Source organism: Chelonia mydas, chromosome 2 (assembly GCF_015237465.2).
Source record: "Chelonia mydas isolate rCheMyd1 chromosome 2, rCheMyd1.pri.v2, whole genome shotgun sequence".
Lineage (NCBI taxonomy): Eukaryota > Metazoa > Chordata > Testudines > Cheloniidae > Chelonia > Chelonia mydas.
Window position 1 is genome coordinate 143,099,557 of NC_057850.1, and position 14,296 is coordinate 143,113,852.

The following is a 14,296-nucleotide window of genomic DNA, read 5'->3' on the forward strand; positions in this document are numbered from 1 at the left end:
GGAGATTCCACCACCTCCCTAGATAACCCATTCCAGTGCTTCACCACACTTCTAGTGAAATAGTGTTTCCTAATATTCAACCTAGACCTCCCTCACTGCAACTTGAGACAATTGCTTCTTGTTCTGTCATTTGCCACCACTGAGAACAGCCTAGCTCCATCCTCTTTGGAACCCTCCTTCAGGTAGTTGAAGATTGCTATCAAATCCCCCCTCATTCTTCTCTTCTGCAGACTAAATAACCCCAGTTCCCTCAGCCTCTCCTCGTAAGTCATGTGCCCCAGCCCCCTAATCATTTTTGTTGCCCTTTGCTGGACTCTTTCCAATTTGTCCACATCCCTTCTGTACTGGGGGGACCAAAACTGGACACAATACTCCAGGTGTGGCCTCACCAGTGCTGAATAGAAGGGAATAATCACTCCCCTTGATCTGCTGGCAATGCTCCTACTAATACAGCCCAATATGCTGTTGGCCTTCTTGGCAACAAGGGCACGCTGCTGACTCATATCCAGCTTCTCATCCGTTGTAATCCCCAGGTCCTTTTCTGCAGAACTGCTGCTTAGCCATGGGATTCTTCTTTCCTAAGTGCAGAACTCTGCACTTGTCCTAGTTGAACCTCATCAGAGTTCTTTTGGACCAATCACCCAATTTGTCTCGGTCACTCTGGATCCTATCCCTACCCTCCAGCGTATCTACCGCTCCCCCCAACTTAGTGTCATCTGCGAACTTGTTGAGGGTGCAATTAATCCCATCATCCAGATCTTTAATAAAGATGTTGAACAAAACCAGCCCCAGGACTGACCCCTGGGGCACTCTGCTTGATACCGGCTGCCAACTAGACATTGAGCTGTTGATCACTACCTGTTGAGCCCAACAATCTAGCCAGTTTTCTATCCACCTTATAGTCCATTCATCCAAAACATACTTTTTTAACTTGCTGGCAAGAGTACTGTGGGAGACAGTATTAAAAGCTTTGCTAAACTCAAGATATATCACATCTACCGCTTTCGCCATATCCATAGAGCCAGTTATCTCATCATAGAAGGCAATCAGGTTGATCAGGCATGACTTGCCCTTGCTGAATCCATGTTGACTATTCTTGATCACCTTCCTCTCCTCCAAGTGCTTCAGAATATTCCTTGAGGACCTGCTCCATGATTTTGCCAGGGACTGAGGGGAGGCTGACCAGTCTGTAGTTCCTCGGGGTCTCTTTCTTCTCTTTTTAAAATATGGGCACTATATTTGCCTTTTTCCAATCATCCGGGACCTCCCTGGATCGCCATGAATTTTCAAAGATAATGGTCAATGGCTCTGCAATCACATCAGCCAACTCCCTCAGTACCCTTGCCTGCATTAGATCATGGACTTGTGCATGTCCAGCTTTTCTAAGTAGTCTTTAACCTGTTCTTTCACCACTGAGGGCTGCTCACCTCCTCCCCATACCGTGTTGCCCAGTGCAGCAGTCTGGGAGCTGTGAAGACTGAGGCAAAAAAAGCTCTGAATACTTCAGCTTTTTCCACATCAGTAGTCACTATGTTGCCTCCCCAATTCAGTAAGGCTCCCACACTTTCCCTGACCACCTTCTTGTTGCTAACATACCTGTGGAAACTCTTCTTGTTACCCTTCACATCCCTTGCTAGCTGCAACTCCAATTGTGCCTTGGCCTTCCTGATTACATCCCTGCATGCTCTAGCAATATTTTTATACTCCTCCCTAGTCATCTGTCCAAATTTCCACTACTTGTAAGCTTCCCAAAACAAAATTATCAAGAAAGTACTAAAAACCAAGCTCCAGATAAAACACAAATTCAATGGACATCTTCAGTCCTCCTGTGATTAGACTTGGATATGGCATGGACCTCAGCCCTTGTAGGTCTAATAGATCATCTCCTCACGGCAATGAGAACCCCCCTCTCAAATCTCAGTGGCCACAGAATCATAGGACTGGAAGGGACCTCAAGAGGTCTTCTGGTCCTGTCCTCTACACTTATGTTAGGACTAATTCTTATCTAGATGATCCCTGACAGGTGTTTGTCTAACCTGCTCTTAAAAACCTCCAATACTACTACTTGATAGTACTATTATACTACTTGACCCCTGCAGCTTTTGTCAACTGATCACTTAGATATATTATATATAAGCGGATAAGTAACATTAGTGTAAAACTCATGAGAACAGGTTTATTGTCTTGCACTAGTCATGTTTCCCTCACACTGAAGAGATCACTCTGTATAACTGACCTGTCCTCTTAGTTCCAAATCCACCAATCTTAGTGTCATATGCAATGATTTTATACTTTCGTCTAGATCACTGATAAAGATAGCATTGAGTCAAGAACACGCGAGACTTCCCCGTGCCCTCTCCCCTCCCCCCCCCCCACATATACACTAGAAACACTCCCTAGATGTAATATACTTGGGCTTGTACAAGGCATTTGACTTGGTACTGCACAACATTCTGATTAAAAAAGTCAGTGCTATACAATACCAATAAAGCACATATTTAATGGAATGAGAAGTGGCTCAAAAGGGGGTATTTCTAGTGAGATTCCACCTGAGGTCTGGACCGGATTAGCCAGTCATTGCGATATGGGAATACATGAACCCTCTTTTTCCTGAGGAAAGCCGCTACTACTGCCATACATTTGTTGAAGACCTGCGCGGTGGCCAACAGGCCAAATGAGAGAGCCGCAAACTGGTAATGTGTCTGGTTCATGGCAAGTCTTAGGGACCTTCTGTGGCCTTGGAAAATTCATATGTGGAAGTATGTGTCCTTTAGATAGAGGCCGGCATACTAATCCCCTGGATCCACCAAAGTAATGATAGTGCCCAGAGAGACCATGCGGAACTTCAAGCTCTTGAGATGATGCAGGTCTAGGTTCGGTCTGAGATCCCCTTTGGCCTTTGGAATTAAGAAGTAACGGGAATAAAACCCCTTTCCTCTTAGATAGTGTGCAACCTCTTCCACGGCTCCCACCCAAAGGAGGGACTGAACTTCTTGTTCCAATGGTTGTTTGTGAGAAAGATCCCTGAAGAGGGATGGGGACGGGGTGTGGGAAGGCAGGGTGGATAAAAATTGAAGGATATAAACAAATTCTATTGCGTTTAGAACCCAACAGTCCAAGGTAATGTGGGTCCAAGCACTGAGGAAGTGGGAGAGTCGTTTGGAAAACAAACGGGTAACTGGATCCAGAACTGAGAGAATTGATATGTCATCTTCAAGAGTCTTGTCCAAACCAGTGCTTTAACTACCTGAGTGTTTAGGGGCAGAATGCGTCAACCCTGAAGAGGAAATTGCTCTTCCTCATCCGCTGGTCCTGCCCGGCAGGTTGCGCAAAATAGTGTCCTGTTTGTTGAGGCCTGTAGTGTTTTCTGGACACTACGGGTATATACAGACCCTGAGATTTTAGGGTCGCCTTGGAGTCCTTAAGTCCGTGGAGTTTAGCATCTGTTTGCTCTGAGAAGAGCAAGGGCCCTTCGAATGGGAGATACTGGAGGGTTTGCTGCACCTCTTAAGGAAACCCTGAAGACTGTAACCACAAGCTTCTGTGCCTAGTAACAGTCATGGCCATTGATCTGGCCCCAGAATCAGCGGCATTCAAGGCTGCCTGCAGGGATGCCCAGGCTACTGTCTTCCCTTCTTTGACTAGGAAGAGAACTCCTGTCTGGCCTCTTGATGGAGCATGTCCTTAAATTTCTGCATTGCTTCCCACATATTAAAATTATAGCGACCTAGCAAAGCTTGCTGGTTCACTATTCGGAGTTGTAACCCACCCATTGAATATGCTTTTTGGCCAAACAAGTCCAGCTTTTTGGTGTCCTTTGCCTTGGGCATGGGGCCTGTTTGACCTTTATGGTCCCCCTCATTGGTGGCTGCCACTATCAGAGATCCTGGTGGAGGGTGTGAAAACAAAAATTTATACCCCTTGGCTGGTATGAAATATTTGCACTCCGTCCTTTTGGCTATAGGAGGGAGGGAAGCGGGGGTCTGCTAGAGCACTCTAACTGGGTCCATGATCACCTCATTAAGGGGTAAAGCCACTCTTGAGGGACCTGCTGCTGACAAAATGTCCAGTAACCAGGTGTCGTCTCTCTGACCACCTCAGCGTGGATACCCAAATTCAAGGCCACCTGCTTTAATAAGTCTTACGGCGCGGTACTGGAAGTGTCCTACTTTCTGAGGCCACAGAATATGAATGTGTCAAAATGGTGCCCTGACACAAGAGAAACCCCCAAGGGTTCCAAAAAGACCAGTTCTGGAGACCAAGTGTTCAGGGGCACCATAGCGCCTGAGGCCCAGCAGGGGAGTAGTGCAAGAGGTCTTGATGATGAGGAGAGCAGAAACCCCACTTCAGACTCTGATGAGGAAGACGAGCTATGCTGGGGAGACCAAGGCAGTGCTGACCCTCTCGGTGCCAGCGAATGGCACTGCGGAGAGGTCTGAGCTGAGGCTACCATAGGAGGTTTTTGCCTAGAGGGTGGCTGTGGTGCCACATGAAAGTTGGAGGATGGTTCTCTGCCACTCATTGGTACCAGCAGTGCCAAGTCCTAACTCTCCAGGGACCCTGGGACTGGGAGAGCGAGTAGGTCTCTAGCAGCCGCAAACGCCTCTGGGGTTGATGGTTCTGAGAACTGACCAGTCCACTGTCTGTTGGAGGATGGCATTTCCCATGCTGGAATTAGTGGAGCTTGTGAGAAGCACCAAGGCTGGCTGAGGTCCTGGAGAAGGATAGTGGCCTGACACAAGTCTCCCTCTTTCCAGATCCCCTTGCCTGCTTCCTTTTGGCACCGGGGAATGACTCGTCTGGTGCTTACAGTGTTTCTTCTCCTGCACTGGGAGGAGGATCGGTGCAGGGCTCTCAACTAGTGGAAGGAGTGCTCCACATCGAGGCGGAGGTGCTTGGTGCCAAGTCCGAGCGTGGCTCTGATGCTGATCTTAAGGCTGCCTCCATGAGGAGGACCTTCAGCCTTGCCTCCTGGTCTTTCTTGGTGCAGGGTCTGAAGTCCCTGCAGATTTGGCAATTGTCTTTCCGATGAGCACTTGAGACAGCTAGAGTGCATGTTGTTCCAGGGCATCAAATTGCCACAGGAAGCGCAGGGCTTGAAGCTTGGTATGCCATGGGAATGGACAATCCTCTCCAACAAAGTCCAGAGGTGTCCAAAACTCACTAACAATTAAAACTCCTAATAAACTACAACAACGATATACATGAGAAAGACGAAAAATCACTAGGTGAGATTGTCTGAGCAAGAGGGAAATTTCAGCAATCATCCCGGGTGGTAAGCAGGAACTGAAAGGGCATGGGGTCGGTGTGGCCTTTTATACCAGTGCTATGTGTGCACAGAACCAGAGGGTGCTGGAGCCGACCCGACAGATACCACTGAGGGAAAAAATTCCAACAACTGTGTTCAGGGAGCACATACACCTACATTGGAATGGACATGTGCAAGCACTTGAAGAAGAAATTGAAATCTGAGGAAGCTTTGTAATTTACTCTAAGGTTGTGGTTCAGACATTAGACAATAATTTGGTTTCAGTATTAAAATATTAATACTGTATACTTATTCAGTGAACATTCTTTGGTCTTGCCAGAATAGCAACATATGAAGAACTATGACATCATCTGGTAAGAATTTGAGTTTGGTACCAAAGTGTTGCAGCTTGGGTATCTAAAGTTAGGTAATTTTCACCTGACTTACCCTGCTGATGAAGTGTGTGCTATTAGCTCCAACCCAGAAGGAGAGTTTGAGACTTTCTATGCAGAGAGAATTAGAAGAAAACACATTTGGCCAGTACAGCTATTTGCTAGACTGCGGAAGAATGCTGGGATTCAGGTATCCTGGGTTCAATTTCACATTCTGGAGACGTGCACTGTAGTGGTTATAGGCCCTTCTCTGCCCCTATCCCTGCCTGCTTCTGCTTGTCCCATTTTCCTCTCTGACTCTATTGGTCCCTGTTCCCCTAGGGTCCTATTTCCCCCCATGCACCCCACCTACTTCTATCTCTCTCCTCTACTCCTCACTCCTTGGGATCGAGTCAGGTTGCTCTCTCCTTCTCACTGTCTAGACACCAGCAGGAGATGCACTAATAGAAAAGGAGAGAGTCTTTCGGTTTTTATTTTTGTTGCCTAACACCACAGAGGCCCCCAGCAACCAGGAAGGGCAATTGCAAGTTTAGCCCCTGCAGGAAGCTCAGGTGTTCTGAAGGGATAGCACTGGCAGTCTGGTTCCTTACAGAAGCTGTATACAGATGGAAAGGGTTCAGGCAGACAGAATCTTCTGAGAATTTAGCTGTCAGCCTCAAACAAACACCTACTAAGCATGTGCGAACTATAATTTTCAGAGGCTTACAACTTGGCCAGATTTGGGTGGCATTTTACGAACGATGGCAAAAGGCACATCCCTGACACAAGGATGACCCCTTTTCCCCCACACCACATTTCAAGCCCCCTGCTTCAAAGCATTTTTAAAAAGATATATTCTAGTTCGAAAGGAATTATTTTGGGGAAGTTCTATGGCCTGTATTGTGCAGGTCAGACAAGATGATCACAATCATCCTTTATAGTCTTGGAGTCTATAAATCTAGAGTTTCACAATGAAAGTGTTATAAGAATAAAACATGCACAAAACATATTTTCCCCTAACCTCATTATCTGAAATGGCTGAAGTGTTTTTGCTGAAGCTTCCCCCAATGTTTTTAAAATTAATTAAGCCAGAGACAGACATTCAGCATAGAAAATTCTAGCCCTAGCAGATTACATTTAGTAAAATTATAAGCAACTGAAAACAGCATCTTATAGTGGAAAGCGTCTGGTAGCATAAACTGTAGGCATTGCTACCAGCACTGCCTACAATTATTTGTCTGATTTGCAAAAGATGCCGAGTACTTGCAAGTGCCATTAAGGTCAAAGAGAACTCCAGATGCTCAGGACACCTGAAAATTTAATCAATTTATCTAAGCAACTCAGTAGGAGTTTGGTGCCTTAATTTAGGCATCCATGTGTGAAAAGTCTGTTTTGAATTTCCATTTGCGTGGCATCCTATAACATAAAAACTGACTCCTCCTTCATTGCACATGCACGCACCTCCCCACCTTGTTTCTATTAAGGAAGATTTCATATGGCCAAAATATTTCTGTATGCTAATCAGCTATAGTATTAGAAATATATCTTATTGAATAATATTTTGTGCTCATTTTTTCTCTACACAAAGTTTTGTTTTTCATAATTGGTACTCCAAAACAAAACTGGTTTTGTCCGATTTCTGTACCATTAACCTTTCACTTAAGCCATGTTTTGTTTAGTTTACTGGATTAATTTAGATTTACTAGATAAGAAAAAAGCACAAGGATATCAAGAATGGGATTTTAAAAAGTGCTCAGCACAGGCTGTACTCTTCTCAGGCTGAAGTCAATGACTGCATTTTTTAAAACCCCAATAGAAAGATATAAGGATGAATTTTTAATTCTCTACAACATTCTGGTATTTCTTACCTCAACAAAAAGAGCAAACATATTTTCTAATGTGTCAGAAATTGGGACTTCCAAGTATGCAGCAAACTCTTTAAGACTGACTCTTTTCTCTTTCTTTTTCTTGGCACTTTCAGAATATCTATCAAGATCTTTTTCAAGCTTCTCTGGTTTCAGCCTACGACAAACAACAACAACAACAAAAAGGAAAACATTTGACATTTTCAGACTACTTTAAAAGGAATATTGCAGACTACTTCTAAAATCACTAAATGTTCCTTGCATTGTGTAAAACACTAAATGAGAGCACTGACTTGCTTATTCTGATTCAGAATGAACCAAAATGCCTGGGGCTCAATATTTAAGGCTCCAAAGACAAATCACCCACTTAGTTTCCAAAATAGCTCAAAAACCTAATATTCATTATTTATATTAAGTGTAGTGTCTAAGAGCACTAGTCATGGACCAGGACCCCACTCTGCTGATTCTTTACCCTTTCATGCAACTGTCAATTGCAGACTATTAGTAGAACAGTGACAAACAAATAATTATTTCCATGCTTGCTAATGTTACCGAATGGGAAAGACCTGATACATGTTGTTTAAAACCAAGATTACTAATAGTAATTACACTCTTAATCCTGTCTGTCAGAGTCCTCACTTTTCACATCCTACCCTGCGCGTGCAGTTACTGACAGCATTATGGGGCCACCTAACAACAAGCAAGGAGACCAAAAGATCCATCAGTTGAGGCTAGTTAGTATATAATCATGAGTTCACCCATTTCCTTTCCAATTACAGATTCAGACCTGGTCTACACATAAATTTTGTACTGGTATAACTTTTTTGGTTAGGGGTATGACTTTTTAATCAAAATAGTAATATAGTTAAAGTGCTAATGATGGAAGCTGAAAGCTTATAAAATGTTATGCTTTGAGTTGCATGAAGAATAAGTTCTGTGCCCTTCCACCATAGCATCCACAAAATCTCAACCAGCAGATTTGTTTTGAATGGTGGACAGCCAAGTTAACTCAGGACAATGTTGCCTTTCCAGTTAGAGGGCAAATCCTTATTTCCAAAAGGTAAATGAAATCAATAGTAAAGGGCACTGTCTATGCCCTAGTTTGTTCCCCTTTCTGCTACTGAGACAGCACATAAAGGGAGCAGGAAACACACTGGGGATTCCCCCATGTTGGGGGCAATTATGGGTAGTTTACAGCTGGCACAGTCAGGTCACACAACTCCTTTTTTCCTTGCAGGCCCTAGTGTTGTGGTCTGGCTATCCCCAGTGGCTCAAGTCAGAGCCGCCCCCATCCTGGATTGGAGGAGAAAATCAGAATAGGCTACTGATGCCCCCCTATCTCTCCCCCTTTCCTGGCTTGCCCATGATTGCTGCAAGGGGGAGAGAGGGTCATCCTTTGCACTCCTCAAGGCTCTGCCAGGGACTGTTGAGCTCCTACTCAGCTCTCTGTGAGGCCCACCACTCATTAGGGAAGCACACAAAGCAGACAGAGCTATTCTCTCCTCCCTTCCTATAATGCAGTAATCAGCCAATGGAGGATCTGCAGTAGGGAACGGAGAACAGCCACTCAGAGTGCTTTAAGCTTAGACTAGAACTGTCCTGAGGCTGCAGCTGAAATTGAAAGAAGCAGTTGGGAGACAGAGCCCCTAACCACTTCTCTACAGCTATACAGCTAATTCAAACACTTCAGTTTAAAAATCACAGGATGCAACTTAGGAAGTACATTTCAATTCATAATCTAATACAAATTTCCTTCTTAGCACCATGGTCTCAATGGCCACAATTTAGAGCATCAAGGGCCATAAGTAGACCACAAGCTGGACACCACTAATCTAGAGAGTCTGGCTGTGATGCCTAATTTGAGATTCTTCTGTTGTGAGGACTTCTTCCCCCTTGCCCCAAGAAAATTGCTCAGGTTCAGACCAAACTGTCTGCACCCAAGGAAACAGGGCAATGTCTTGACAGAGAGAATCTGATTTTTAGTTATTGCCCTGTATTTAATGTACCCTTACTATTGAAAAAGTTATGATATTATTGAAAAGGTTATGCTCTCTGGAAGTAGTAATACAACTCTCCTTTCTTTTCATTCTGGATACAGTAAAGAGACTGCACCAGTGGTCAGTTATTTCTTCCTAGTGATGAAGTATTCACATCATTATTAGATTTATCATGTGCCCGTAAACACTGACTATGGAGTGCTGATTCCTTTGCAAACCTCTAGACAGAGCTGGTCTCACATGGCTTCATTCTCTTCTTTTTAGGATATCTCAGAAGGTAATTTCATTGCTCTTCCGTCATGAGGGATCTCATGTGGAGTTTTGCATGGCTCCATTTGTATCTCTACATTGTTCAGCCTTGTGTTGGGTGGAGTTTGGAGGAAGAACAGGAAAGGCAAGGGCTTTGATGGTTTTCAGTATATTGATAACACTCAGCACTATAGCTCCATCTATTTCAATAGTCTTACTAAATATCTAGCTGAGAATCACTTACATATAGACACCTGGCTAAAGTTCAACCCAGACAAAACTATGGTGATGTTCGCAAGGCGGGGAGCACAATTAGAAGGCCTGGTGCAGATTACATGTCCCGAGTGTTTCTATCCACCATTTGTCACTTGAATTCATAACTTGTAATCTGGTTAAATTCTCAATTATTGTCTGATGATTGGGTTTCGTGAATATCCAGGATGGCTTGTTTCCAATTTACATCCATCCAGGAGATTGCAGCTATTATATTTTAAACAGGGAAGTGCTTAAAAATAAATAAAAGCAAGGTACCAAAAAACGAGGACATTGCCAAAGCAATGAAGCACTGAGGAAAAAAAGGTAAAGAAAAGGTCAAGGGGGACCCCAATGTTTCATGGAAATGCACCAAAGTACTTGAAGCAAAGGTCTCAAAAATGTAGAGAACTGACAAGACCTGACTGGAACGGAGGATCTGAAAAGGATATCTGATGAATTATTATTTGGATCTTGTAAATAGCTAGTGATTGCCAATGAGATATTCCTGCAACCAGCTCCTTTGAGGAGTGCAGTCAGTCAAGGAATTGAGGAGAGTGTTTGGAAGCCAGTGTTCATAGTTAGCGGGGTGATGTGTATTGGCCAATAGAGGGCCTGCCTTGTGCCTTACTCTGTAATCATAAGAACCAAACTTAAGAGAAAAGAGAATTGTGTCAGTTTCATGCTACACAAAGATAAGCTGGAAAACTAGGAGGATCCTATAAGTGAGACTCCTTAATAGGTGGTATCTTTAGAGAAACGCACTTTCAAGGGTGGTCTGGACACCACCATTATGAGGCCTACATTGATAGGGATAGTCTTTTCTGACTTCACTCAAGTGAGATGGAAGCACCATTGCCACATATTGTGATTTAACTAGATGCCTAAAAATCTACAATCCCACAATCACATAAGATTGGTTAAAAAAATCCTAGTTTAGAGGGGAAGCGAAAACAACCATAAAAATGTAAAAAGACACACACAAAAAAGGTGAAGCCAATAGCAATGAATATACATTAGAAGTTAAGAATGCAGAAAATTGGTAAGGGAAGCTTAACAATGAAAAAGTCATTGGCCACTGGAGTTAGGACAATTAGAAGGAATTTAAAAAAACATAATCATGCATAAAAGGAATCCTAACACTGGTATAGGTTCATTTATAAATGTAGATAGTAAAACTGTCATTGATGCAGAAGAGGCAGAAGTGTTCAATAAATATTTCGGTTCTGTATTTGGAAATTAAATAGAAAGTATTTCATCATCTAGTTTAACTATAACTAAGAAGGAATTTAAACAGCTTTACTAAAAAATTATATGCAGTGTTGTAGCTGTGTTGGGATATTTGAAAGACAATGAAAGACAAAAGCTTGTCTCAGATTGGTGCAGTCAAAGATACTACTTCATCTACCTTGTCTTACTGAAAGTTAAACATTCAGATGGAGCACATCCAAATGCCTTGCACTCAAGAGTCTGAAAGCGAGTTGGCAAAGGAGCACTAAACCATTGATGTTAATTTTTAAACAAACTTTGGAAGACTGGAAGAAAGTTAATGTTAGTCTGATATTTAATAGAGTAAATGAGATATCCCTGATCATTATAAGCCTGTTAGATATCTATACATGAAAAATCTCAGAATGATTGATGAGACTCAATTAAAGATTGTAATATAAATGCCATTCAACATGGTTTTATGGAAAATAGGTCTGACCAAACAAATTTTATACTGTTTTCTGAGTACAGATTTCATAGATAACGGTAACTATGTTGAAGTAAATATATTAAGACTTCTCTAAGGCTTGTGACTTAGTACTTTGTGACATCCTGATCAAAAATGAGCACTATACAATAGCAATATAGCACATATTACATCAGGGGTAGTCAATTTTTTTTTTTTAATCAATGTCCAGGTTTCTTAGTCAAGGTATAGTCAAGGTCCAACCTACAGAGAAAATAATAATAAAAACATTATAATAAGTAAATAAAAAGATTTCAGGGTCTGTTCAAAAGTGTGTGGCGGTCCGGATTTGGCCTGCAGTCCACCTATTGGCTATCCCTGTATTAAATGGATTAGAAACTTGCTAAATGACAAATTTCCTAATATATATATGTAAACGGAGAATCATCACTGAATGATTGTATATCCAAGGAGATCTTCACCAAATGCTGTTATGCATTTTTATCAATGGCCTGAAAGAATATATAAAATCATTGGTGACAAAGTTTGCAGATACTACTCCACCAATCTTTGTTCTAAGAAATGAAAAGGTCATGCCATTTAAACAGTTTCCTACATCACTTTGTAAGCTGGACACAGTCAGACAACATGCACTTTAACAGAGCTAAATGCAAGATCTAGGAACAAAGAACAGAGACCATACTTACAGGATGAGGATGATGTATCTTGGAAAGCAGAGATTCTGACAGTGACCTGGGGGGTTATGGTGGATAACTAACTGAATATGTGCTCTCAATTTGATGCTGTGGCCAAAGCAGACCCCGGATGTAAAAACAAGGAAATATCAAATAGGGATATGGAGGTTGAACTACTTCTGTATATGGCATTGGCAAGACTACTACCTGAATGGTTCCATATTGCAACCAAATGACACAGCATCATGGGGAATTACACAAATAACAGAAAACTTCAAGGATCTGGAAAGGAAAATGAAGAAGAGGAAAGTCCAAGTGATCACCTCACGGATACTTCTGATTCCATGAGAGAGAGAGAAGTAGAAGGCAGAAAATGTTGGAGTGGACTGTTGGCTGAACAACTGGTGTGAAGCTGAAGGTTTTAGTTTTGTGGAACATTGGAACACTTTCCAGGGGGAGGAGGGATGTATGAATGGCACAGTCAGCGTGTGTGTGTGTGTGTGGCTAGTTTTCTCACTGGAGACAAGCTGGAGCAGCCAGGAGCAATTAAAGGAGTACCTCAAAGAAAGAATGCTAAGGAGCAAAATGTAGTGCAAACTCACACTCAGCGTGTAATGAAAAATTTGAACCAAAGTGGCAAAGATTGTGAAGATAATTTTTTTTTTAAATACTTATATAACTATGCCAAACGGGACATTCTCATTGATGAGAAGAAATGTAACATTAACTGGCATTTCAGAAACCTGGTGGAATGATTAACGATTGGAATGTTAAAATCGCTGGTTATAACCTGTTTAGGAAGAATAGAATGGGTAAAAGAGGAGAGGAGGATGATACTCAATATTAAAGACACTATTGTCTGCTTTGGAGGTACTGATAACTCTTCCACAGTATCTTGAATGCATATGGCTCAACGTGCTAACTAACAGAGCCCAGGAAGGGATGACGGTCTATAGTTACCCAGGTCATTCTGCTTGAATATTGGCACAACATTAGCACTTGTCCAGTGTTCTGGAATTTTCCTGATATTCCAAGGTTTATTAAAAATGGACATCAGCAGGCCAGAGAGCTCCTCTGCCAACACTCTAAGGTCTCTTGGGTGCAAGTTTTCCAGGCCTGCCAATTTAAAATTGTATATCCCTATCTGATGCTCTTTCTAGTCCATTCGTAACTAAGAAGTATGTTAAAGTACATCATCCTCATGTGATTAGCCTGACAGTTCTTGGGAAAAATAATGGAAAAGTTGCTACGAGTTTGGAGGGAAGCAGAGGAGAGTTTGGAGATGTGCTGCAGGGGGCTAAGACGACCAAGACCCTAGATAAAGGGACACCTGGTTTGTGCAGGAGGAGGGCAGGAAGCCCCACAAGCTGAAGGGCAGGAGAGGGAAGTAGCCCAGGGGAAGAAACTGCTAGTTCAAGTGGTTTACTGCTATCCCTAGGGCCCCTGGGCTGGGACCCAGAGCAGAGGGCAGGCCCGGGTCCCTCCCTCTCCACTCCCCTCCTTTAGGACACTAGTGGGGCAGTTAATACCCCAGTTCAAGGGCAAGAAATGGTGCCCTGAACACTCCACACCCCAGAAGAGAAAGCGCGAGACCCATCATAGTAGTGCTGGCAATTTGCCACACTATAGAATGTGGGACTGTGTTTGAGAAAGCAGGGATTCTGAAAAAGGTTTAGGGGTCATAGTGAACAATCAACTCAATATGATCTTCTATTGTGATGCTGTGGCAAAAAGGACTAATACATGATCCTTTGATGTATAAACGGGGGGCCATGAGTAGAAGTAGGGAAGTGATTTTAACTCTGTTTATGGCATTGCTGAGGGTGATACTGGAATATTGTGTCCAGTTTTGGTGTTCACATTTTAAAATGGATATTCAATAACCAGAGAAGGTGCAGAAAAGAGCCACAAAAATTATTTGAGGGCTGGAGAAAATGCTTTACA

General features: G+C 42.8%; 1 protein-coding gene across 6 annotated transcripts in view; it reads right to left on the minus strand.

Moving 5' to 3' along the window:
* Positions 1–14,296, minus strand: part of LPCAT1 (lysophosphatidylcholine acyltransferase 1) — a 184,050-nt gene that overhangs the window by 77,043 nt on the left and 92,711 nt on the right. For all 6 annotated transcript variants that reach the window (XM_043540303.1, XM_037893384.2, XM_043540302.1 and 3 more), the window contains exon 11: positions 7,488–7,641. In XM_043540303.1, coding sequence (XP_043396238.1) covers positions 7,488–7,641 — 154 coding nt within the window. The remainder of the gene's footprint in view (positions 1–7,487; positions 7,642–14,296) is intronic.